The sequence below is a fragment of the Colias croceus genome, chromosome 15, assembly GCF_905220415.1.
Source record: "Colias croceus chromosome 15, ilColCroc2.1".
NCBI classification, from domain to species: domain Eukaryota; kingdom Metazoa; phylum Arthropoda; class Insecta; order Lepidoptera; family Pieridae; genus Colias; species Colias croceus.
The window spans coordinates 1,468,088-1,494,887 of NC_059551.1; the positions used below are offsets into that span (position 1 = coordinate 1,468,088).

At 35.1% G+C, this 26,800-nt stretch overlaps 1 protein-coding gene across 1 annotated transcript; it reads right to left on the reverse strand.

The window, feature by feature from the left end:
* Positions 1–396: 396 nt before the first annotated feature.
* On the reverse strand, positions 397–19,823 carry LOC123697830 (frizzled-10-like). Its single transcript, XM_045644391.1, has 2 exons — positions 19,475–19,823; positions 397–1,889 (listed from the first exon to the last, which is right to left on the reverse strand). Exons 1-2 carry the CDS (start codon positions 19,652–19,654, stop codon positions 519–521), a joined length of 1,551 nt encoding a protein of 516 aa, XP_045500347.1. The 5' UTR covers positions 19,655–19,823; the 3' UTR covers positions 397–518.
* Positions 19,824–26,800: the final 6,977 nt, after the last annotated feature.

Below are 26,800 nucleotides of genomic sequence, written 5' to 3' on the forward strand. Positions count from 1 at the left end.
CTAGGGGAACTTTTTGTTTTTATTAATTATATACATCGGGAATCGAACCCAGAATCTCTATGGTCAGCAATATTTGATAGGAGGAATTTCTGTTTCCTTTGTTACACTTTTTTTAACTTATGTAAATGTAACAAAGTACATATTAACTTTTGTATGAATGGATTTCTTATCGTAAAATTTCTTGGTATCAATGATGATAACTTAACATTTTTGGATTTAAGGCATTCAAATGCTTTATAAATATAAATTTTATAATGATTACTTGTTCTAGTTCAGTCAGGCTTTATCAATTTGAAGTTTATATACAGGAATCGAACCTGTTTTCTAGTTACGTCTACATATTCAGTTTGTCTTACGTTCCTATAGTGGGCTGGTATTAAAAGAAAAAGATATGTATAAAATCAACAGTATATTTTTTTATATAAAATTTACATTATTTACAAAATTTGTACAAATATCGAGAGCGCCTTCACAGAAGGCAAATAAAGGCACTTAATTACACTAACAGTTATGAGACATTACACCCTGGACACGTGGAGGGGTCGCTTATAATACGGGTGATGAGTTCTGAGTAAGGGGGGACCACAACATGGCGTCTTACGCGGTGGACACAACGCCTTTTTCCAAACCACGGCGGTTTTTCTGGACCACGCCCATGCGCCCGCCGCGATTCCGCACGATAACCACAAACAGACGGAAACTCCGCTCGCCCCCGCTGTATTCTCCACACTTCCTGCTTCTAAAGCAGCGAATAAAGCTAATTTAGTCTGTATCTCCCTATTTCGAGCTTCAATAACTTTTACTCCGGTTGCAAATCCGGCTAATAGCAAATAAAACAGTCCTCCCGCTGCTGCGCGCATTGCTAGCCTTCCTACGCGCTTTGCGCCTCTCGAATCTAACGCACGTCGCACTCTCATAATACCAGGACAGGCACCAATCGCTAACGCAATCGAAGTAACGAGCAATGCGCCTCGCGGCACGCCAATAAGCGCTGCAGCCGCTGCATCAGATATGCCGCACGTTCCAGTCAATTCTTCAGCGGTTACTCTGCGCAGCGCTAGAGCTGCTGCAGTCCATGCGCCAGCCCAGCCCCATGCTACTGCATGAAGATACGCCGCGGCACGTTCTAATGCTTCCGTAGACCATTCACTGGCCGCAGTCAAGTACCACGCGACGCAGGCGTTGGCAAACCATGCGTCAGCAGCCAACGTGAAATAATATGTTAATGAGAAGAAAGCCACACACGTAGGAGAGGCTAATCCATCGACGGCTAAGGTAGATCCGGAGCAGGACACTAACTTGGCACCTAGCCAGCCTCGTGTTACGTGGGCCAAAGCTACAAGAGCGTGGCAAGCCGCCATCCATACTACGGGCCGCTCTGGGTAGCGATATCTTGATGGTTCCGCGCAGAAAGTCAGCAGCGCGAACGATGTAGATAACAAAGAGAACCATGCTAAAATATTCATGGAGATCTCTGCCGATCGCTTGTCTGTTTGTGTGTATCTGGCATGTTGGCCACAAGCTGGCCAACACTCTCCCGTGGGTGCTCGTGTATGAGCTGGTGGGCAGCCGTGTTCTCTGAGCTCATGATCATGGAACGGCCAGCGAGGAGGCGGCGGAGGTTCTTGTTCCAACTCACTCGCATTTGGCGGTCGCATGCAGAGCCTTCTGTCGGGCCTCAAAGGAAACGCAGTGCAGTCAAACGCGATGTTAGCCGGTAGCAGTTTTATCTGGTCCTTGCAATCTTCAACCACTTTTTCGCATACGGATCTACAGGCGCTTATAGAAGCAGAGACGTCTTCAGAACACAGCGGGGCGAAGGCAGAGCAGAGCAGGAAGCGCGCGTGGACGGAACATTCGCTTGATAAGATGCCCTCAAATAACGCCATCTGTAACAATAGGAAAACAACATTAATGCCACTCGAATAGACGAATTCCTTTCAACTGGTATTTGTTTAGAATAATAGTAAACCTTTTAAGATTCCGTCACCGCTCAAATATCAAATGTTTATCCAAGCAAATAAATAATACAACTAAGTACCGGGAATCGGACGACTCAATGGATTACCCAAAGTAAACAAAAGCCGCGTCGCTCGGGACGTGTAATTCTAAACCTTAAGTTTATTGGAAACAGTCTATTTTCGTTTTAGCTCAATTTCTACGGTATCTGTATCAATAGAAACCCTTACAATGTGATCCAAAGTGATCTTAAACTAGAGCGTATGAGCAAATGTTTGCTTACAGAGATCAAACGGTTTAAGCGGGGAATGTAACGTAATGGCCCTAATAAGTTTATGGAAATATCTTAATTAAATACATCCACTGCCCAATTACTCATTAGAATGTTCCTTGGATATGCATTACTTTATTTTTGCTACACGCATAATAGTTAATATTCTATGCCATTTTATGTGATGTAGGTCGTAAACCACACCCGGATTTACAACATCACGACATGAGCGATCCATCAAATAATAATATAAAAGTAAATCAAACTTCCTCTTAAACATACGTGAAGTAGAGCCGACATCGTAAACCTTTTTCGTAAGCAAACAAGCGTGTTTGCTCACTATTGTGGACTTTAAAACGTTTTTCTAGAAAAAAATTGAGAACGCTTCAATTTGAGTGCAACCTACCGTTCCGTAATAGGATTGCTTGAGTTTGTTGCCGTAGTTAATCCGGAACGGTTTATAAAATGTTTTAAGAGTAAGAATAACGTTTTTTGCCTGGTAATTGTTATTTGTAATCCATACCTTAGCCGTACAATAGGCATTTTTTTTAGTTTTACTTCTTCAGTATTTTACAGGTAGCTTCACGTAAAGGAAACTTATTATAACAAGTGATAAAGAAACAAAAAAATATGTGGATAATTGAAGGGAGAATCTTTTACATTATTCATCAACCAATTCAGGAATTAACAACATGAACCTTTAAGAATCGAGGACCATCTGAAACTCAAAAAAGACATGATGACGACCTTGCCTTTGTTCGACTCTTCAAACATTCGTGTCTGGTTTTTGTACGGAACCACTTCGGTTTGGGACCAAGCACGTTGCCCTTAAGAATTCACCAAATAAAGATCGATAAATAATGGCCCGTATTGTTAAATGACATTGTTTAGTTCAAGTATTCAAATGTTTGTTCCGATTAAAGAAAACAGAATGCAATCTTTATAGCACCACATCGTATAACAAACAAAAAGATAAGTAATTGCGTTGCTGGATAAAAAGGAATGCCTCTCCTTTTCCTGACCAATCTCTACAACAAGGTTCTCCGACTTCAATAAATTCGTAACGTTATTAGTTTTTCTCTAATCATATTTAATATTAACATCAAAAGATGAGATCAATGATTTTAGACAAACAGGCTACAAGTCAAGTTTATTTTATTTTATGCGCTTTCAACTCATTGACGAGAGACGACGCAAAGACGAGCGACGAGGCCGGCACAACAAAAAATTAATTACCAACTCCGAAAATAGCCGAGTGTCGGCGATGTTAGTGCTTTGATGTTACGGGACAGTGCACAGGATGAAAATACTACATGTTTCTTTTCATATGGACCGTGTAGACGTTACATAATTATTGTGATACAGATAATAAAACAATATTTATTTTATGTATTCGCATCCTGTGTGTTGACCATGTGTTGACACATTGTCTTTGAATTTTAACGATTGATTAGGAAATTGTTAACTGTTCCAATTTTTTGATAGAGGAAATTAGAATAGTTATAAAATTGACGTGTTTAACTTAATTGAGTTATAATTTGCGACGCTCTACAATTCTATAAATGGAGACGATAAACACGTTTTTAAATAGGATAACATGCACAATTTAGTTTATCGGCTATGTTTTCACACGTCAATTAATGCCCTGGCCGGCCCTTTGATCGTCAGTCGGAACGCGCCTTTGAAGTCGACTTCAATTCACGCTTTATCTAATCTAGGTATATAACGTACTGAAAGGCCACCAACCCACTATCTATTAATATCTATTATCGGTTTAACATTTATTGATTCCTTACAATATTTATGTCAAAGATACGTCTTAATGTAATATTCGTGTTTGCTTAAAATTCGCAAACACTAGGTATCTTCACTTCTAAAAGGTACAACATTAGTTACTTTACAATATTGATATCAAATACATTATTAAATGGTTTATCGCTTTAAACTAAAATTAATAACAAATGAGATAATGTTTATATTTTATAGTAAGGCATGCGAATACGAAAGAAAAATTAATGCCGGCTTATCGGCTTGCATATCTTTTAGTGACGCATTTGTCTATCCATGACAAACAAAAAGTCTTTATTACTATTTATTTAACAAACGCGTGTGATTCTAAACCTCAGTATCCAATTTCTATACATTGAAAAATATAGTCATCAATAACGTTTGAAATTCGCACCTTCCGTTGCTATCGCTGCGCGCTGCTAAAAACAACAATCAAAGGCGCCCGAACTGATTTACGCTGTAAACGTGTCTATTAGCAGAACTGTATACAGGCACGGCACACTGGCCGCCACTTCAAATATCAATTCTCAAGGAAACGTACCGCTATTTTTGGTTTTTATACCTAATGGCGATTGTTTCGGCCTTTGATGTAGACTGCGTAATTTCACTTTGAAATTATGAATCAATTGTGAACCGCTTTTGAACTAAATATAGTACGGTTATGCGCAAATAAATGAGGCAAAGTGTTTCATTGATGTACTGTTTAAAGTTTCATAAACATTTTGTATTAAATTATTCCTATAGGCACTTAACCATATAAAGAGAACTTCATTTCTTTTGGAGGCTACATCGCAGCTAAAGAAATAAATAAAGACATAAACAAGGCGTACGTACTAGGTATGCATTAAATTACTGCTAGCAAGAAATCGAAATAAACAACTGTCGGATTAACTCGATCCCGAGAGGCAATGAGCTAACATCTTAAGATTACCGAAATCGTGATGGAATTATGTTAAATCTTACAGCTGCTCATTACGCGTTTGATTTATAACGAACACTTGTGCTATAAACGTTTCGATCGAATGAAGACAAGGCACAACGAACGCTGTTTAAAATGTTTGGAAAATTAAGGGTTAATACATTTACAATGTTCTATTGTTTAAACCAGGACCTTTTATTTAACTACGACAATTACCTATTCACCAAAAGTAGTAGTAGCTATAAAAGTGCCAATTAAGATATTTATTTTTAACTTATTTGGAACCATCATAAGTCATAACTCTGTATTTAAATTGAATAATACCGTGTGTAGAAATAATTTTGAATACATTTGAAGGAAAGAAACCATCAAATTTTATAGACACTTTTAACCGCATTCCATGTAAACCATGTTCTTGATAATTAATTTTATGAGCTCACCGGAGATGGATTTACGGCCTTCTGTTTTATAAGCCCTATCTCATCTAATGAACTTTAGATGCCTATATGATGTACATGTAACAAACTACATATATTTTGTTATCCGTTTCGTATACATTTTAAATCTTTAATCACACCAAATTTACCAAATCTATTTCTAATTTTCTAACTTGGTGCTATGCTATTGTTAAAATATTATAAAGACACCTTCACATCTATCTAATTTCAAAATAGATTAACAATCAACCAATGCAATCAATATTACCGAACGAATTTAAATACGGTTGATGTTAGACAGACTTTAATTCTCGGCATAGATATATTTAATTCTCGGAGCTATTATTACGAATTAATATGCATTACCATTATAATCTTCGGTTCATCGTATCCAATCGCTTCCTACAATGATGGCCAAGAAACCGTACAGTCGCACACGCAATACGTGTCCCAAGCGATAGCAATCGCATTGACGCTAAGAAGCTACATACGACTTTGGCTTTTATTACAAATGGATAACGGTGGGTTTAATATCAATGCATTTTATGATCAGATTGTTCATGAGTGAGTCTGTGATTATCAATTTGTTGCGGTCCGTCGAGGCTTTCTTTGTGACCGGCTGCCGAAGCGAATCTGCTGCTTGCTTATTTTACGTTACACTGTATTAGCGTTGATACTTCAGAAAATGAATAAAGTATACTTATATTCATTCCTACGTATTGTATAAAATAAAAACGTTTGTGGCAAGGATAATTTATTGCTCTGTGGTTAACTGTCAGAACTCAGACGACCAATCCAAAAAAGTAAAGGAATAGATCAAATCAGTAACTTCGGAAGTTACCTGTTATAAACATAGCTATTGTTTTGGCAATAAATATTTTAGCATATTTTAATTTACGTAGTAGATGAAATTAGATTATAAAAGACTGGATTTTTTAAACTTAGTAACCTCAATTTAAATTTGTATTACAATACGATAAAACTGATAAGAAAGCAGTCGGTCATATTTTAAAAACATTGTTGATATAGTTCACTCTATTTCAAGCAATTAAGATGTCTCGATAACATTTATAATAAATCTTAATGGCGTCTGGAAATAAAGTAGCTTGATATACAGTATTTTATGTTTTAAAATAGCTTATTTTTGAAACTATGTTTACGAAATACTTAACTTTAAAATACTTATAGAAATATGTCTCTTTTAAAATGTGTATCTAAGCTACAGTTACCATAAAATGTAATTCAGTAGTAAAGATAATGCATCTCTTACGGGATGACAACTACGCAGTCGTGTGTCCCTAAATATTATCAGCTGATAAGATGGCGCCGTTCCTGATTTAATTAAGCATGTTTACAAAGTTGTGTAGCTCTTCGTACATGATGATAGAGTACAACTACATTTTAATTTAAACAAGTTTACGTCAAAGTTGTAGCTTTTGTGGTTTATGATTGTTAAATACATTTAAATGTCTGGTATAGTGTTTATTCCAAGTCCTTTTACTACTGATAAAGTATAAATTGAACTTATCCGTAGCTACCATAGAGACCAGAGTTACCATAGAGGGAATACGGAAATGTAGACAAGGTTCGTGTACATATAGCTATCTATATTCTATTCAATGCTTTGTGTCCTCTTTTTTTGTACTTTTTGGTAGATGATTAGTATTTTCTGTGGACGTATTTACAAATTGACGCGCATCAATTTTAGGTATTGAGTCTTACTACTACACGTGCACGGCTCACACACACATCGAAATGCGCGAAGCGGCGAAATTATGAGTAAACTGACACGACTTGATAATTGAGCTTATTTTTATTGCTATGTTTTTTTTAACTTTACTTTGATTTGTAAAGTTTGTAACGTTGAATGGTCACAAAAGTAGATACCATTTATCTAATTTCATTGGACAGTGATTGTTTGGTAAACAAGTACTTGCCGAAGTGTACTTCGAAGACTGCTACTGGAACTAATAGACGAGTAGAGCTAGGTGTGCCGAGTTTGGGCTCGTTTTGTTAGTTATGTTGAGACCTTACCTCCGGACTTGATGGAGTGACCTGCAGGTGTACTTCGAAGACTGCTACTGGAACTAAAAGATGGTTAGAGCTAGGTGTGCCGAGTTTGGGCTCATTTTGTTAGTTATGTTGAGACCTTACCTCCGGACTTGATGGAGTGACCTGCAGGTGCATTTACAAAATATGTTTTATTAATTAATGTAATAATATAGTGTCGACTTATAAAAATACTACAGGTTTGCCGGCAGCTTCGCCTGCATCATTTTTAAATTTAACCCAAATTCGGCGCCATTTTGAAATTCTTTGTTAATTGACCGATTTCGTTCAAAATCGATATCTGAGGATCCTTAGGATCACAAAACAGGAAACTGTTACAAAAATTTGAAAAAGTCAACGCCATTTTGAAATTTTCTGTTATTGTACCGATTTCGTTCAAAATCGATATCTGAGGCTCCCTGGGATCGCAAAACAGGAAACTGGTACCAAAATTGAAAAAAAGTCAACGCCATTTTGAAATTTTCTGTTATTGTACCGATTTCGTTCAAAATCGATATCTGAGGCTCCCTGGGATCGCAAAACAGGAAACTGGTACCAAAATTTTAAAAAGTCAGCGCCATTTTGAAATTCTTTGTTATTGTACCGATTTCGTTCAAAATCGATATCTGAGGCTCCCTGGGATCGCAAAACAGGAAACTGGTACCAAAATTTTTAAAAGTCAGCGCCATTTTGAAATTCTTTGTTATTGTACCGATTTCGTTCAAAATCGATATCTGAGGCTCCCTGGGATCGCAAAACAGGAAACTGGTACCAAAATTTTTAAAAGTCAGCGCCATTTTGAAATTCTTTGTTATTGTACCGATTTCGTTCAAAATCGATATCTGAGGCTCCCTGGGATCGCAAAACAGGAAACTGGTACCAAAATTTTTAAAAGTCAGTGCCATTTTGAAATTCTTTGTTATTGTACCGATTTCGTTCAAAATCGATATCTGAGGATCCTTAGGATCACAAAACAGGAAACTGTTACCAAAATTGAAAAAAAGACAACGTCATTTTGAAATTTTCTGTTATTGTACCGATTTCGTTCAAAATCGATATCTGAGACTCCCTGGGATCACAAAATAGGAAAATGGTACCGAAATTTAAAAAATTCGGCGCCATTATGAAATTCTTTGTTAATTGACATATTTCGTTCAAAATCGATACCTGAGGATCCTTAGGATCAAACTCAGCTCTGCTGGTTACGCTGGCAGAAAGATTCGACAGTTAACTGACATAGAAACTGCAAGAATTGTATATTTTGCTTCTTTACCAGCTGAATTTATTAAATTTTGGTACCAGTTTCCTATTTTGCGATCGTAGATCCTCAGATATCGATTTTGAAGGAAATCGGTACAACAAAGAATTTCAAAATGGCGCTGATTTTTTAAAATTTTGGTACCAGTTTCCGGTTTTGTGATCCTAGAGATCTTTAGATATCGATTTTGAACGAAATCAGTACAATAACAAAAATTTCAAAATGGCGTTGACTTTTTTTATTTTAGTAACAGTTTCCTGTTTTGTGATCCTAAGGATCCTCAGATATCGATTTTGAACGAAATCGGTACAATAACAAAAAAATCAAAATGGCGTTGACTTTTTTAAATTTCGGTACCATTTTCCTGTTTTGTGATCCCAGGGAGCCTCAGATATCGATTTTGAACGAAATCGGTACAATAACAAAGAATTTCAAAATGGCGCTGACTTTTTAAAATTTTGGTACCAGTTTCCTGTTTTGCGATCCCAGGGAGCCTCAGATATCGATTTTGAACGAAACCGGTACAATAACAAAGAATTTCAAAATGGCGCTGACTTTTAAAAGTTTTGGTACTTACCAGTTTCCTGTTTTGCGATCCCAGGGAGCCTCAGATATCGATTTTGAACGAAATCGGTACAATAACAAAGAATTTCAAAATGGCGCTGACTTTTTAAAATTTTGGTACCAGTTTCCTGTTTTGCGATCCCAGGGAGCCTCAGATATCGATTTTGAACGAAATCGGTACAATAACAGAAAATTTCAAAATGGCGTTGACTTTTTTTCAATTTTGGTACCAGTTTCCTGTTTTGCGATCCCAGGGAGCCTCAGATATCGATTTTGAACGAAATCGGTACAATAACAAAGAATATCAAAATGGCGCTGACTTTTAAAAATTTTGGTACCAGTTTTCTGTTTTGCGATCCCAGGGAGCCTCAGATATCGATTTTGAACGAAATCGGTACAATAACAAAGAATTTCAAAATGGCGCTGACTTTTAAAATTTTGGTACCAGTTTCCTGTTTTGCGATCCCAGGGAGCCTCAGATATCGATTTTGAACGAAATCGGTACAATAACAGAAAATTTCAAAATGGCGTTGACTTTTTTTCAATTTTGGTAACAGTTTCCTGTTTTGTGATCCTAAGGATCCTCAGATATCGATTTTGAACGAAATCGGTCAATTAACAAAGAATTTCAAAATGGCGCCGAATTTGGGTTAAATTTAAAAATGATGCAGGCGAAGCTGCCGGCAAACCTGTGGTATTTTTATAAGTCGACACTATATTATTACATTAATTAATAAAACATATTTTGTAAATGAACCTGCAGGTCACTCCATCAAGTCCGGAGGTAAGGTCTCAACATAACTAACAAAATGAGCCCAAACTCGGCACACCTAGCTCTAACCATCTTTTAGTTCCAGTAGCAGTCTTCGAAGTACACCTGCAGGTCACTCCATCAAGTCCGGAGGTAAGGTCTCAACATAACTAACAAAACGAGCCCAAACTCGGCACACCTAGCTCTACTCGTCTATTAGTTCCAGTAGCAGTCTTCGAAGTACACATGCAGGTCACTCCATCAAGTCAGAAACTAAATATGAAATTTATAATCCCATAAGTATGAAAAACTATAAATAAAATCTTTCCTTGGTGTGCCTTGGTTGTCGGTGCAGAATGCGTCAATGATCAAGTTTATTAGGTCAAATATTTTGTATACGTACAGCGATCTTTTCGTAAACGATGAGCTGCCTACAAGGGTCACAGCGTCTACTCACAAAGGCGTCCGAGCGCCGACTAAATTACTAAAATATTTCATTACAAATTTTTGTACAATAAATCAAGATAGTGTCAAATAAAATAACCCTTATTTCCATGCAATAAGTATCACGCGTTACAGTTAAATATGTGAAAAAATAAGATTTGATTTTAATTTTTTTCTCAGCTTATTTGTAACATTTTGATAGTTTTAGTTCCTACCTTTTTGAGTTGGACATGTCTGCTTACTTAAAATATTTTTAAATAAGTAAATTTATTTTATTAAATAATAGAAAAATGCTTCTATATTCATCACGATATTGTCAATTTTGTGTGAAGAGGCAACGGAAATTATTTTTTACAATATTATAAACCAAAATTTTCGATTAAATAATTCCTACCATTTAAAGATTAAGGAGTAATCTATCTATGGTAATTATTAGTCAAATTTGGTTTTGTATTATTTTGCCGCAAAATGCATCGAAAAACTGCTTATTTTGTCAGATTCGTAAACGCGTCCTTAAATGTATAAATATATCGTAGCTGTGAAGATAAATTAATTTGATAAAAGTTGTAAAGCTTGGTAGAGCGAATTGAAAAATGTGAATTCGGATTATCTACTATTTATTTCTATGCAATAGGTACTTGTTTATATTCAGTTTAAATAGTACATGTTACAATTAACGAACTTACTGCTGTAATTTACCAATAAAAAGCTGTATTAGCGCGACTCTAGTTTCCATAATTTAACATTTAAAAGGACATATAGTAAACCACACCATACTCCATAGCAGGCATTTTAGATAGTCATTATTGCCTCAGCATTGTGTGTTTTCTGCGAAGCAAAAAGGTACTAAAAATTTTAATCGACACCTGACAAGAACGTAGCGCTCTTTGATGTTTTTTGCAGATATGCTTTTAACCGAACCGACCAATGAATATTGATATCCCATTAATAGGTAGTTTTTGTACAAAAAATTGCAGCCTTGTCATTAATTAAATTAAACAGAACTATTCGAATAGAATTTAAAGTAGTTTTTGCTTAAGATATTTTTTTCATCGCAATATCGGAGTTGTTCGTTTCGCAATGTGTTTTCCCTGCAAATATTTAATCCATAGATAAATAAACAATTAAATAAGATATGTCCGCAAGCCGCCATGTTTGCGCAATGGGCCGCTCATGCATGCATCGTTGGTCCGTTCGTCATGAGCGATCGACGCAGCCAAGCAGAAATTCTTAATGGTCACTGGCTTAGTATATTATGTTTAAAAAGCGATTATATAAATGATTAATTTGATACTTTAGTATCTATGTGCCGCTTGAACTAAGAGATGTTTTATCCTAGAATCCTATTTTTGGAACTCCCTCACGTACCTATACGGTATACCTATGTATATTTTACTTTAAATCAATATTACTTTCCATCGTTACTATTGTTTAACATAAACCATTAACTAAATTACCTACATAATATTTAAAACAAGTAATTTGTTATTACTGTTTAAAAAAATTATCGTTTGATCCAGGATTCTAGAACCCGTACCTAATAAAAATATTGACAATAAATAGATGGAATTTTGAAATCTTTTCTGATTCATTTACAATCTTTGATGTTCATTTACACCCGCCCAACTATTTCAAAATGTGTTAGTTCTCAACACTAAAGCGCGAAATTTTGCAAATATATTCATTTACTTATTCTTATATACTTAGCCTTTATTTTGTAATATGTAGACACTTCGTAAATATTGTGTAAAACCTAGGTAACAATCTTGCAAGTTACAATACAAATATTACTCATTACCAAGTAATTATACAAGTGCTAAATGTTTCGACAGCGTAATATAAAACATTGTGTGTAAAATGTACATAGGTATTTATTTTATATTAAGTATGTAAGTTTCGTTTTAATACGGTAGGTTGTTTTTCCATCGAGATAGGTACATGCAATTTCAATTTTCCTATGCTCATATTTTTGGGTTGAAATTTGAATGCACTCCACCTCCACCTATATTCGAGGCCAAATTTCATCAATAATCTATACATATAATAAATCTGTAGAAGGGTCAATTCTGTACATTGAAAATATTGAAAAAATAAATAGCAGGGGGTGTTACTGGATCGATACCAAGCCCAAATATGTGATTAAAAAAATTTTTGTCTGTCTGTCTGTCTGTCTGTCTGTCTGTATGTTCAGGCATCACGTGAAAACTAACGGTTCGATTTCGATGAAACTTGGTATAATTATACCTTATTATCCTGGGCATAAAATAGGATACTTTTTATCCCGGAAAAATACGTAGAAAAAAAATAAATCGTAATTTTTCTTAATTTTTCCGCGCGGACGGAGTCGCGGGCGGAAGCTAGTTAATTATAATGGGATAAGCTATAGTTGTTTTTATTTTTCCTTAGTACATGTAATATGTTACTATTATGTTTATAGATATATAATAAGTATATAATACTTACTTATATATACATAGTTACTTTCCTTTCGCATTCTTAGAAATATGATATTTTGACTTGCATTTACAATATAGATTATATCGGCTACAAACAATGAATTGGTACAGTTTTTTAATAGTTGGGATACTTACTTTCTCTTCGCAATTTAATATAGATTAGATCAAAAATGAAAGTTTCTTAGTTGAAACTCACTTTGATCTTAGTAGATAACATCAGTGCCGACATTGTTTTTATTCCAATCGTGATTCATTACTTTCATTCTTTATTAAGTCTAATTTAACTACATCCATACTATAATATTATAAATGCGAAAGTAACTCTGTCTGTCTGTCTGTTACTCAATCACGCCTAAACTACCCACTGAACCAATTTTCATGAAATTAGGTATGGAGATATTTTGATACCCGAGAAAGGACATCGGCTACTTTTTATCCCGGGAAAATGACGCAATCCCGGAAATCCCACGGGAACGGGAACTATGTGGGTTTTTCTTTGACTGCGCGGGCGAAGCCGCGGGCGGAAACCTAGTATGTATATATTTTATGCAATCTTAATACATTTTTAATTCCAAATTCAATTGCAAATGTGAAAGAACAATAGTATGCGATCACGCCGCTAACTTACAACGTATAATTTGGATGTTTTCTTTATAGATTTTGTTTAATTCAATTAAGAGTTTTTATCCGTATATTTGGTAATAAATTTTGGATAAAATTTAAAAGGAAGTCACAAAACACGGCGTTTAATTTAATGTCGTTAAGAAACCGTTGCTGGCTGAATGGCTGGCCTGTCAAATTGTAAGCCCCGGTAAGGATGAAATGCAATTTATTTAGCGGACAAACCAACGGGCCATTCATGCATCGACTGTGGCTGGGTAATGTAATTGACAAGTGTGGATGGCAGATAAGTCAGGATTTATAAGGGAGTTTATTTGCTAATTATTAACTGTAGGTATGTATAATTTACATGGAATGCCAGGATGGAGAGGGATTATTTTGGTAAACTGTATTCAAATCACAAGTACCTACCCTTAAATGTGCTGGGAATGGAAATTGTTCACAAAATCTATCTCTTGTGGTCAAAAATGGAAGTTACACGATGCTTTAGCATTTTGTTCTATCGATTCAATTACGGAATGCGTAATTTGAACATATTTTCTATACTGGTATGTATTTTACACTATGTACACCATAGACTATAGACATAGAGTATAGAGCAATGTTCTCAGGTATAAAGGCCAGTCTACAATAGATTCGGGACGCATCTCAATTCTCAATACATTGATTAAACTATGCGAGCGTGTCGGATCGGAGAATCGAGCTTCGTATCTATATAATTGGGCTGCATTCCTTCACCTCCCACCGACGACTGACATAAAGGTGAGGCCACACAGGAACATGGTGGTGTGTGAATTCTTGAAAACAGAATGACAGGACTATTCTTTGCAAAACTAGGAAAAAAAATGACTAATGTATTTTTTTTTTGTAAAGTGTGCAGAAATAGGTGATTAACTAATAATTATTGTTGTACTCTGTCTGCAAACAGATTGCACTATACTTAACTATGTAATGATTTATCAGGGAAAATCTAGGTACAATGTTCTATTTGTTAAAGTCCATTATTTATAATTTCTCATTGAAACTTCTATTAGGTTTTCACTGTTACCTACACCTACCTTATTTATTATATATGTACATATTACTTAGCAGACATACAAGGTGCCTAAAAATATAAGCACCGGGTATGTAAAGCATATCGCTATGTAAAAATTTACATTGCATTATGCTTTCAAATTATATAATGTATTTACATACAACACACACACAATGCTGCTAGAAAATGTCTTTTTTTCATGAATATATAACCTAAAGGATATTAAACTTAATGCGCAATAGTAATGCATACAAAACCCATTCCATGCTATTCTAAGAACATAATTGGTTCGGCCAATAAATGAAAAAACACACGATAGCGTTATGTTCTCTAATTACACGTAACCTGCCGCTAAGTTTAATATTTCTTTCATTATCGTCAGCGTTAATTGCAAAAAGTATATATTGCAAATTGTTATTATACGCTAATTGCTATTACGACAAAATAAGTTTTGATAAAAAACGCCAGGTGTGTCCTCAACTTCACGGACAGAGAATTTAACGACCATTTACGTAAAGCTGTTGAAGTGGGCAATGTTATAAACTTAATACGGGAACAAAACCTCCAATATATTATATTTTAGTTCTTTTGCGATACTCTTATATAATTCCTGATGTAGGTATGTAAAATACATTGAGAATGTGTAGGCGTTTAAAATTCATATTATGAATTAATCTATACCTTAACTTTTTATTAGTTAAAGGTTAGCAATTGTAAATATCCAGGTTATTTATTTTCTTTCTAACAAGACATGAGCATTTCGGAATATCAAGTTAAAACTGAAATATTGTAACTACCTAAGTATGTCTTTTAAACAATATATAAGCCAATTTTTGAAACTTGCAAAAAATATTAATAACTATGTATTTATTGTGTAGGTATTATCAGGTTTTTTCTTTGATTCAAAGACTATTTCTAAAAGTTTCCTTATTTATCAAAAGTCAAAACGGGTTGATTACTGTATAACAAATAACTCTCCCCAGATAAGGTTCCAGTTTGTAACTCACGATCGGACATTATTTTTAATCAGCGATATGAAGATCGATTTAATCCTCGAGATGCAAAAAAAAAACGTTCTTAGTGGTCGACGCACGCGCATTACCACAAGCTTTGATCGCGCCGAAGCATTTATAACCTATTGCCATATATCGTATTGTACAATTTACATCTTTATTTTGTCTGTGGTCATTTAGGGTATTTAGTTTTTTTGGCGAACGCGTTTGATTTTTGTTTTTCCTTGGGCGACGTAGTAATGCGAATAAATTTAAAATATGTATATTTTATACTCAAATCATTTGTTTTATAGTTCAGGGTTGAACTTCTGTTTAAAAAAAAAAAAAAAAATGCAGTTATCGATGAGGCAAATGAAGTCGATGTATATTTGATGAACAAAATGAAGTTTTGGCGATGAATAAAATAGGTATATCGCCAAAAACGTGACATTTTGTATGGGCAAAGTATTATATTTCCCTGAACTCGTGAAGCTATTAGATGCCATTAAACGTTGAATTACCTATATTCATTAATTACACAGAATGCGTATAATTATCTAACGTACCAACATGTTTCGAAGAAATTACGAACCATAAATGTGTTTATAGCAGTGAAATCGTTGGACTTAATTCATGGCAATACAGATGCGATTCTATATTTATGGTTTTAAACCAGTTTCTGAGTAACTTAACACTTTTTTTGAAAAACGTCGGCTTTGTGCGGCCGCCTACCTGCTGTAATTAGGAAGGGCAATTTGTTGTTCCCTGTTTCGTTTTTGTGGCGCCGCGAGCTTAGCCCGAGGTGAATGTAGAATTGGATTTTGATTGTAGATTATAATAGTTTCCGTTTGCATTTGAAGATTGTGCACAGATAACGTTTTACGCAACACACGTTTGTACGAAATTTCTGTGATTTCGTCCTGCTCATTGGATACAAAGTGATGGTCTCAATATGAATTAGATTTTTTAAAACTAAAGTACTACTTTTTTTTAACTGAAATATAAATAAAATAACTTTATTACACTTTTTGAACTTATTAAAAGAAATTTATAATAAGGCATTACTAGGAGAAGATACAATACAACTTTGTTTCTCTACACATAAAAAAGACCAAGATATAAGTAAGTATCACATGTAATAATATAACGCAATAAAATTCATAGACAAGACATGGGTGTTAAAAACTTTCTTTTGTGATGGTAACACCGGGCTTTGTAAAATTATCCTCGCATACCTGCGCTAATGATAGGGTGGATTTTCACCGAAATAACACCTCGGCTGGCCGACAAAAAACTTGGGTAATTTCGGCCAAAGACGCCGACTATGGAAATGGGTTATCAAATATGAGTTATCCGAATGCATTGTTTTATTACTGAATGGTTCTTGCGCAACCAAAGGGTTCGCTCCGTTGTTTTTAAATTCTACATTATCTATGATTCTATGACGGGGCTTTACTTATCTGTACTGTTTCTGCGTTAGATGGTATTTTGGGGATATTGTTGTCAATAATGGAAGACATGGCTCGAAATTTATTATTGGCTTAAGCTAGGCTCGATAAGAGTTTTCCTTATGATATGTGCGATATAATTTTATATTTTATTTTTATCTAATAAGAAGAAATATCAGAATGCATAAATCAACCGCGTTCAAATAACTTAAAAAGGGAATAGGTACTTCCTTTTAAAAAGGGTATATTATTTACAGTCCTTGCGATAAGTGGGTCAGTTAGTCGAATTAAAATTAGAACATACATATTATTTCCATTTAAGTAATGAGCAATTAGAAAATTAATTGGACGTAAAGCATTTGAAGGTAGTAAAAAATACTCTTTCACTTAATACAAATTTTGAAATAGGTGAATAACCTTAAATGTTTAAGGTTATGAGATGAAATTCGTGAATGGACCGTCCCACTGACAGATCTTAGATACGTGTTAGATATAAAACAACTCTATATTTTTTCAAGCCAATTTCAACCTAATACCATTACGTTTAAGCTTTGTTATAATGTAAAATGTGAGATCTATGCGGTACTTCTAGCAGCTTTGATAAAAATGGGGTTAAGAAAGAAAACGTGGTCTGACAGATCGGAGATATGCGTAAATTCGCAAAAAAATAAAAATTTCTTCAACATAGCGATGTTTGATATCAAAAATATGTATAAACGGTGCTTTCATGTGAAAAATGTTTTGAAAATATTTTGTGTAACATGTGGGCAACATCGCTTGTCAAAAGTACATTGACCTCGACGTTGACGTAAAACAATTTGGCGCTCTAATTAAAACAACTTTCTGTTTGATGGGCCGAAGTAAAAGCAATGTTATGCAAGCAATTACCTCGTATGGGCAATAATAAGAACATTATTACACTGTATATTATGTGCTATAAACTAGTATTCATAAATTTAATAGCACGTATATTTTACACTCATGTCTATCTTTTAATAACAGCTCGGTGCTATCTATTCTAACGCAAAGAATATAAAACACATATAGCGATCATAAAACACCTCAAATAAAATGTCCGCGAATTGAACCTAACGCGTGTACTTGTTTACAATGCGAGGCACTTTGAAGCCGCCGATTACGATACACATCGCCACTTACGGCAAGATAAGACGTATAAATAAAAATAAATTGCTGATCTTGGCGCAAAGAGGCCGCTATCGCGTTGATATGCCGTCCCTGATCGGCAGGCTAATATTTATTAAAACTATAACTAACTAAGTAATCGACTGTAACCAATCGACATAAAAATTAATAAATCATTAAAAATGTCAAGTGCCTTTTTTGAAATATATAGATTGTACCTTTGATTGTACACTCAGTTTATCACAACCAAAATACCTAATATAATATTACCGAAAACTGAACTTTTGGAATCTTATTAAAATTCCCTTTGGAAGAGGCAAAGGATTTTTCTCATTCAGCCTAATGTCAAAGTGACAGTAATTTCATTCAAATAGTAGGTAATTCTGTTATTTATGGGCCCGTAAAGTTCGACCACAGAGTACTTTTATATATATAGGAGTTCGACCTTTGAGCCATATTATCTACTTTCTATCTGGTATCGCCATGTAATTATAAATTAACCGTCGCGTCGCGTCGTAATGGCTAGTACTCAAAGCGCATAGCCATAAAGATTCGCTTGCTCTCTGAAACTAGTTTATTAATACTTGCAATCCCGCGATCACGAAGCGGCTGTATCTTTTTGATCTGCGCCGCGATTCCAAGATAAACGGCTTAGTTTTTTAATATCATTACGATAACGAAATATCCAACTGTTATAATATCTAAACGTTTAATTGCTTCGAGATTCGATCGGTCGAGCTAAAAGCTGGCTTTGATTTGATGTAATTAACTTTGTTGCGAGATGTTTGGGAAAATATAGCAATGATTCCGATAGAATTTTTTTAAAATATATCTACATTTTATTAAGGATAATTGTGTGTTTATTGCGCAAAGCTTTGTAGTACTAAAAGTAACATTAGGGTCTTCGTGAATCGTGGGAACGGTTTCACATGAATAAACGTCAAAATTAGCAAAGGGGATAACAAAATTCGGTAGCCAAAGTCAATATTCACCCTCAGCTTGTAATGTATCTGATATCAGTTTTACAAGCCTAAAAACCCATTCAAGTAACCCTAACCCTGCAACCCTAGTGTTGAGTGAACTTATTTTAGGGGAAAAACGTAAACCCAATATGACAGACTACAAATTTTTAATACACTGTACCAATTATTTAGACTAGTTTATTCAAAGTATACAGATACTCAAGTAAATGAATAAAGATAACTTTTGTAAAACAATCTTTATAAAAGCTTTCTGCTATCTTTGAAAGCTTATACCCAAAATAAAGAAACTTCACTTGCTCTGGAATAAATTCCACTAAGAAATAATAAAAAAATCACAAACAAGCTAGATTCTTACCGCTTCCTCTGCTTCCTTCTGGTCCCTGTGACCCATCAGGTTGGGCATTGCTGTCCAATTGTACCGTAAATCCTGGCATTGTGATAACTTGATCCTCTCACACTTGCCACCTTCAGAGTCTTCCTGGTCGGCAGCCACCAACCAGGAGAGCAGCAAAACACAGAAAATCCGAGCCATCATATTCCCACAGTATAAAAACAATAGATACAAATGTTATTTTGAGTCATATTCATTCAACTCAGTCACGAAAACACTTATCACAATATCGTAAAAAGTTTCGGCGCTTTAGATAAAATGAACGCACGTCGTCCCTCAAACGCTGTTCAAAGCGGACTGATTCAAATTTCGAACGCCGCGCGGCGTCAAAGGAAAAGGCCGAAACCAGTCAACCGACAAGCTAGCCGGTGCGTTAAGTTCCCAACATGCATATAGTTTCGATAAAAGGTTTCATGAACAGGGGCCGGGCATTATGGCTGAGAAAAAATGAAAGGTGCCTAATTCATACACGGCCCAGTGCAATCGGGAGATAATTTCATAGGACGTCACTTTCATCGCCGTGGGTGAGAAGAGATGAGAGACACGTATTAATTTAAATGTATGTCCGTGAAGATGCATTTACTTTACGAAATTGGTATGATTGAGTTTTCAATTAAAGTGACTTTGTAAAAATGTTTTTTATAATGTAAGAAGAGGCATAAAGAAAATTTTCAAATTCATACTGAATAATAAACTCACTAAACTAATATTCTAATAATACAAATTCATTTTTTTTATTACTATAAACCCCTAATCATGGCATGAATAATTGTCAACAACAATAATTGCATAAACCACCCCAAACCCACCCCTTTACCAAAGATGTGCAAGCGAGATACGCACTTATCATATTATTCTTTTATCTTTCAGCCATCCCAAGTAGAATACACAATTAGGCCCCTTCATTACATCACTTCAATAACACCTTTAAAATATAAATAAATGCAAACCAAACTGAACCTTATACCATTACAAAACAGTTCAAATTGTGAAAAGTTTGTTTATATCAGAGGCAGCTATCACGACCAGTTTACGTTGAGCTGTGTGAGGAAGGAATATTGTTTTATGTTGAAAGGGTCAGAAGGGTCTTATTGTAATGGGCCAAGGAATGAATAGTTGCATTGTTAGAGCGGGACGGCATTCAAAGGCGCCGCCTGCGCGTACGCAGCCCGGACGAGAGCGGAATGCCTAATTAAGGACGCATGCGTGGACTGTGGGGTATGGTACAAACTATTGTTTTTATACAAATTATTTGCGGTATAAAAACGCTTCCTTTTAATTTTTATTACAAAAAAAAAATCTTGACATATTAAGTAAGCTTTACCTAAGACTTATTTTTTGGCATCAATTAATTAGTAAAAAAGCTTGAAAATATTCAGTGATGTCTCTTTGCGCGGTAGAGTATACAGTAGTTAAAGCACTTATAGAAATAAAGTTTATTTTTATAATTTTTTTTTTTCTATTTTATAGTAAAGACTATGGATATAAAAATGTTATCGAGAGATAAGATACTCATTACATCAATGAAGATTGATATAATAATTCTACGTTATAACGATATTCTGGTATCTGATAATATGAAAAATACGGGAAGCGTTTATGGCATGTTCGTAAAAGCAGTAAAAGTACTAAAAATAGTACGTAGTTTCTAATCTAAAGAAACCTACTTTCAGAACCTTGGTGCTACAAAAATTTACTATTTTTGATTAAATTGATACATCAGATGGTCCGGCTGATCTTTTTCTTTAACTGTTATAAAACAGTAAGCCATAAGGACTGCCGATAGAAACACAGACAACTTAGCATTAAAATTTTAAATTTATTTTTTTAAGCACATCGGTGACACAAACTCATGACATTTTACACTATCAAAAAATGCTTAACGCTACTATGTAAGTCTTGATTCAAAAAAACTCAACTTGCCGTCACTTACGCCACACACCAAGTACACAGGGCAGAGAATCGTAATTAAAACGTCAGATATGGGTTGGTCGGCGCTCGATTGATGGACATGCAAATGTTGGCAGGAAGTGTCTACTGAATTACAATACGCCACGATAGCTGACTACATCGATCACTGCAAGTCATCAAAATACCGTTTAACTATTGTCATTGTGTTATAATGTGAATTCAAATATAATGTATACTATTGGAGTTATTTAAAGAGTCTATGTAGACAAGACAATATAAATGGTATCAAGATCTTGGTTTTGTCAAAAATATGATTATCTTTTCGAGTACATAATATTGTATGTCTGTAAACTGAGCTTGTGGGTCGCGTTGTAGGCTGTAACGTAGAGACTAGAGATATAGACCTTCACTTGAGAGAAGTCGTTAGATTCGTTTTAATCGTCCCACACAACAATGCTTACGTAATTGCGTAGGAAATATAATTTATTATAGATCTAGGTCTATGACAAATTGGTCTAGGTTTTAATCATAAATTTTTTTTGACCCCACTTCATGAGAAAGTCATTAATTAATATAGTAAACAATATTATTTATTAACTATTTAATTCATATAAAACGTTGGAAAATCAGGAATTTTGTCTAATACCTTAATTGTACGTATTGACTGCAACACATGTTTCCTACGTGTGTTAATCGCTCTGCTATAATGACCCCTGTTTACATTTAAGCTTTTAAAATCAATGGTTGAAAGTCATCACTACTTTGTCTATTATTATGTCCAAAGAACTTTAGCTGAAAGAGACAACATTGATAAAATTAACGTTCAACAATTATGAAAAAAAAAAATCTAATCGACGATCAGTAAAGATGACAACGACAAAGCAAAACATAACAGACTCGTCCCGCGAATCACGATAATATTGGTCACTTATCTTCAATAAAAGATTTGTCCCACGAATCGCGATAATATTGGTCACATATCTTAAGTAAAAACGCACCGACCTTGGAGGATGGCCATCATCATACTGCCGCTTATTAGCGGTTCTACGGTCACCAAAAAGTGGGCAGTTGGAAGGACGTAATAATTGTTACGGGCGAGCCGAGGGTCGTAGACACAATTAAACGAATTCGCCGTTGGATCACAAAAACGCACTTATTTGCGGGACTTCGGGTGGCCATTGTTACAGATTTTGTGGGATATTTCCCATATTTTTTTTATAGATTTTAGTAAAGAAGCTTAATTATAATGGCTTTTATTGTTGCTCTGTTTGGAATACTTTTAAAAGAATCTCAAAATATATTGAAATATTTTTTTAGAACCTGTATATAGCTTAGCTGTTTACAAATTGTATACATGTTTAATTAGTTTTTATTTTTAATTATACTCACACCTATTTAATCAAATCTGATTAGATAGTAGATATGATAAGCCACTGAATTACGCTCGCTATAAGGTGTGAGATCGATTCCAACAATTACTTACTCGTATGACGAAAATGATTGTTGTCTCACGTGTAGCGGTTATCATTTATTTTATTTATAATCCGTTTAAAAATATTGTTTTATTTATCTTTAATTATCTGTGAACATATTATTTATTTCATTAAATTCTTTATAACATGAAACACGTACGATATCACAGCGAATTGCGTCTTACGATTACAATTTACGACTTATTTTGCTTTTAAATAAAGAAAGAGATTTATTTTCATTTAAAATAAACGAAAACCAGACATAATAGGTAATAAAAAAGTATAATAAGGTATCGCTCATTCAAAATCTAAAGCTTTGAAGTTTTATGTTTCATAAATTATTAATTTACAAATAGCTCTACTATCTATGTACTTTTCTCTATAATTGTATGTATCAATCTTTTTATGAAACACTAGCTTTTCGACCGCGTTTTCAAAGGAAAACTCGTATAGTTCCCGTGGGATTTCCGGGATAAAACCTATCCTATGTGTTAATCCAAGTTACCCTCTATATGTGTGCTAAATTTCATTATAATCGGTTCAGTAGTTTATGCGTGAAAACCATACATACATACAAACCTTTCCTCTTTATAATATTAGTATAGATATCCTTCATTACCACATCCCGCGTGGTCACTTATCTTGAGTATAATTTAAGTGGAATGCAGTCGGCAACGAAACTTCGTCACGCAAAAACTATGAGGGCCGAGTCCAGTTGCTTTTTGTTTGCAAAATTCGGCGGAACTCTTATGGTTAGCTAACGCTAAGATCGGCTGGGATGCTTGGGAAATTGGTGCTATTAGACGTAATTCGTTCTATGCTGTGGATTCGTACGGTCTTTGAAGTTTTTGGTGCGCGGAAAAATTTGGTCTATATTTTTGTTAGCTTGGTTGAGATTTGTTTTGAAATAAAAAATGTGGTTTACTCTTAAACCTGGTCATTTATAAATCTATTTTAGTGATGCAACGAATACGAATACGAATATTCGTATTCGCCGAATAGTAGACATTTACCGAATATTCGTATTCGGCGAATATACCAATTTTTAAAAACGAATATTTTCTTACGCAACTATTTACTACAAATTTAAAAATCACGCGAAAAAATATGACGTGTGCAGAGACTGCTGATCCACTGGCCTTTTGGCGAGAAGATGTCCAATTTCCAAGTCAGAAAAAACTCGCCCAACAATATTTTTCACTGAAGCCATGTACAGTCGCTTCGGAAAGACTTTTTTCAACGCCTGGAAACATCCAGACTGAAAAAAAAATCGCCTAAAACCAGAAAAACTACGAATTTTATGTTTATTAAATAAAAATTTGCCTATTGTAAATTTTAATTATTAGAAGAGTAAACATTCATTAAATAAATAAGTCTTTTATTACCAAGGCTAGATATTCGTATTCGTATTCGCCGAATAGTAGGTTTGATATTCGTATTCGTATTCGTATTCGTAAAAGTAGTATTCGTTGCATCACTAATCTATTTGCATAATGCAAATAAAATCAATTTTAAGATCATGAAAATATTCATCAATATTAAATGACTTGCACTTTAATTATTATCAACATTTTAATGAAATCACTTTTTACTTCTGTAGTCTGTAATAGGTACCTACAACTGGTTGTGTTGTAGGTACCTACCTATATTGAAAAAAAATCGTGTTTACTGTTTACTATGTTTCCACATAGACAATGCTTAAAACCTTTTTTCTCTTATTATAATATAGTTCAGAAACATAAAATTAAATATTACAAAAAGATTACAAAGGTATCTTCTCAGTCTAAATACCTACTGCAGGTACAATTGTAAAATCAGATTCTCAATGTCTTAACATGACATTTTATATTACCAAACAGCGATAAATCCCAAACATAACTACTAAAATACTCGATGATGTGTAGAAATAAAAAAAACAACGTCATGCAGTGCGACGAGGTGTAAATGCAGTCCCCCGCAGCCTCCCGCAGCGTTGTGACGACCCCAAAACAACGCAGCAAACCACAAATAAATGAATAATTAAGAGACCATGGTCAAGAGGTTAAAATTGTTTTGTTTGTTGCGGTTTGGAATTAGCTAATCAGGTTTTAAACCTCTTATATTTTGCCGAGTAGCCTTAAAAAAAATAGAAAACATGGCCTTTTAACCTTTGTGTCTTGAAAAACTTTTATTTATATGAGCAGCTGTAATTGTCGTTTTACTGAATATACCAAGCACTTATTTTTAAAGCCAATCTAGTGTAGTATGTAAATTTGAACGTCATACATCTTATTTAATTCATCATTAGAACGCTGGGCGTACCATCTCTTTACCATAAGAATTTATATTGTCGTTGACAGCTTCCGAAGCATGAATTATTTAGAGGCTGTGGAGTACTGTGGTATCATTTATTCATTAATTCATATAATTATGTCATTATGGTGCAACAAAAAGTGTGAAAAGGAGAGTAAGGTGTGTAATGAATAATATAAGGCATTTATAGTGCACAATGAAAGTGTTATTAAATTGTAATGCAGGGTTTTTAGGTGCAAGTTTGGTACTTAGATGTATATTGTACTATAATGGATATCACAGAAAAATTTACATTTTATATTCATTTGTGTAATAATGTCCTTGAGAAGCTTGTACGAACACGCCACCATGTCAGTCCGAGTACAAGATCAGTGTACAAAGGCAATCCCATTGCAGCGCGGTGTAAGACAAGGCGATGTGATCTCGCCCAAACTTTTTACCGCTGCTTTGGAAGATGCCTTCAAACTGTTGGAATGGAAAGGACTTGGCATCAATATTAATGGCGAGTACATCTCTCATCTTCGATTTGCCGATGATATCGTAGTCATGGCAGAATCCATGGAAGACCTTAATGCAATGCTCGATGACCTCTACAGAATTTCACAACAAGTGGGCCTTAGCATGAACATGGACAAGACGAAAATCATGTCGAATGTCCATGTTGTGCCCACTCCAGTCTCTGTTGGAAACTCTACTCTCGAAGTTGTTGACGAATATGTCTATCTAGGACAAACCGTCCAATTAGGCAGGTCCAACTTCGGGAAGGAGGTCAATCGTCGAATCCGACTCGGATGGGCAGCGTTCGGGAAGTTAAAGAACATCTTTTCGTCCAAAATCCCTCAGTGCCTGAAGACTAAAGTCTTCGAGCAGTGTGTGTTACCAGTGATGACCTACGGAACACAGACGTGGCCTCTAACCCTGGGCCTTGTGCACAAGCTCAGCGTCGCCCAACGTGCTATGGAAAGGGCTATGCTCGGAGTTTCCCTACGAGATCGAATCAGAAATGAGGAAATCCGTAGGAGAACCGGAGTCACCGACATAGCTCGCCGGATTAGTACGTTGAAGTGGCAATGGGCGGGGCACATAGCCCGTAGAACCGATGGCCGTTGGGGCAGAAAGGTTCTGGAATGGAGGCCACGAACTGGACGACGAAGCGTGGGACGACCTCCCACAAGATGGACGGACGACCTGGTCCGAGTGGCAGGGAGCCGCTGGATGCAGGCCGCCGGTGACCGGTCGTACTGGAAATCCTTGAGGGAGGCCTTTGTCCAGCAGTGGACGTCCCACGGCTGAAACGAACGAACGAACGAACGAATAATGTCCTATAATATTTATTTATTTATTCACAACGTAAGTTTTTTTTTTGTGATAGGTCTATTACAGACATAATTAAGCCAATAAACACGCGGCGGCATGTTAAAAGCGAAGACATGTAAATAAGAAATTTTACAACCCTTTACAAAATTGTAAGTTTTATATTCATTAGCGGTGTTCACGAGTGTATAGGATTTCACACCGGCACGGAGGTGCTGTTTTTTACATGACAATAGTAAGAAAACACAAAAGAATGCCTTTTGTTACGCAACATTGCCATAAAGTTTTAGTGATAAAGGGT

Excerpts from the sequence above, each read along its gene's own strand:
- LOC123697830 (XM_045644391.1), bottom strand. The coding sequence starts at position 19,654 with ATGATGGCTCGGATTTTCTGTGTTTTGCTGCTCTCCTGGTTGGTGGCT. Across the intron at positions 1,890-19,474 it reads AGAAGGAAGCAGAGGAAGCG|ATGGCGTTATTTGAGGGCAT; the intron begins GTAAGAATCTAG and ends CTATTGTTACAG.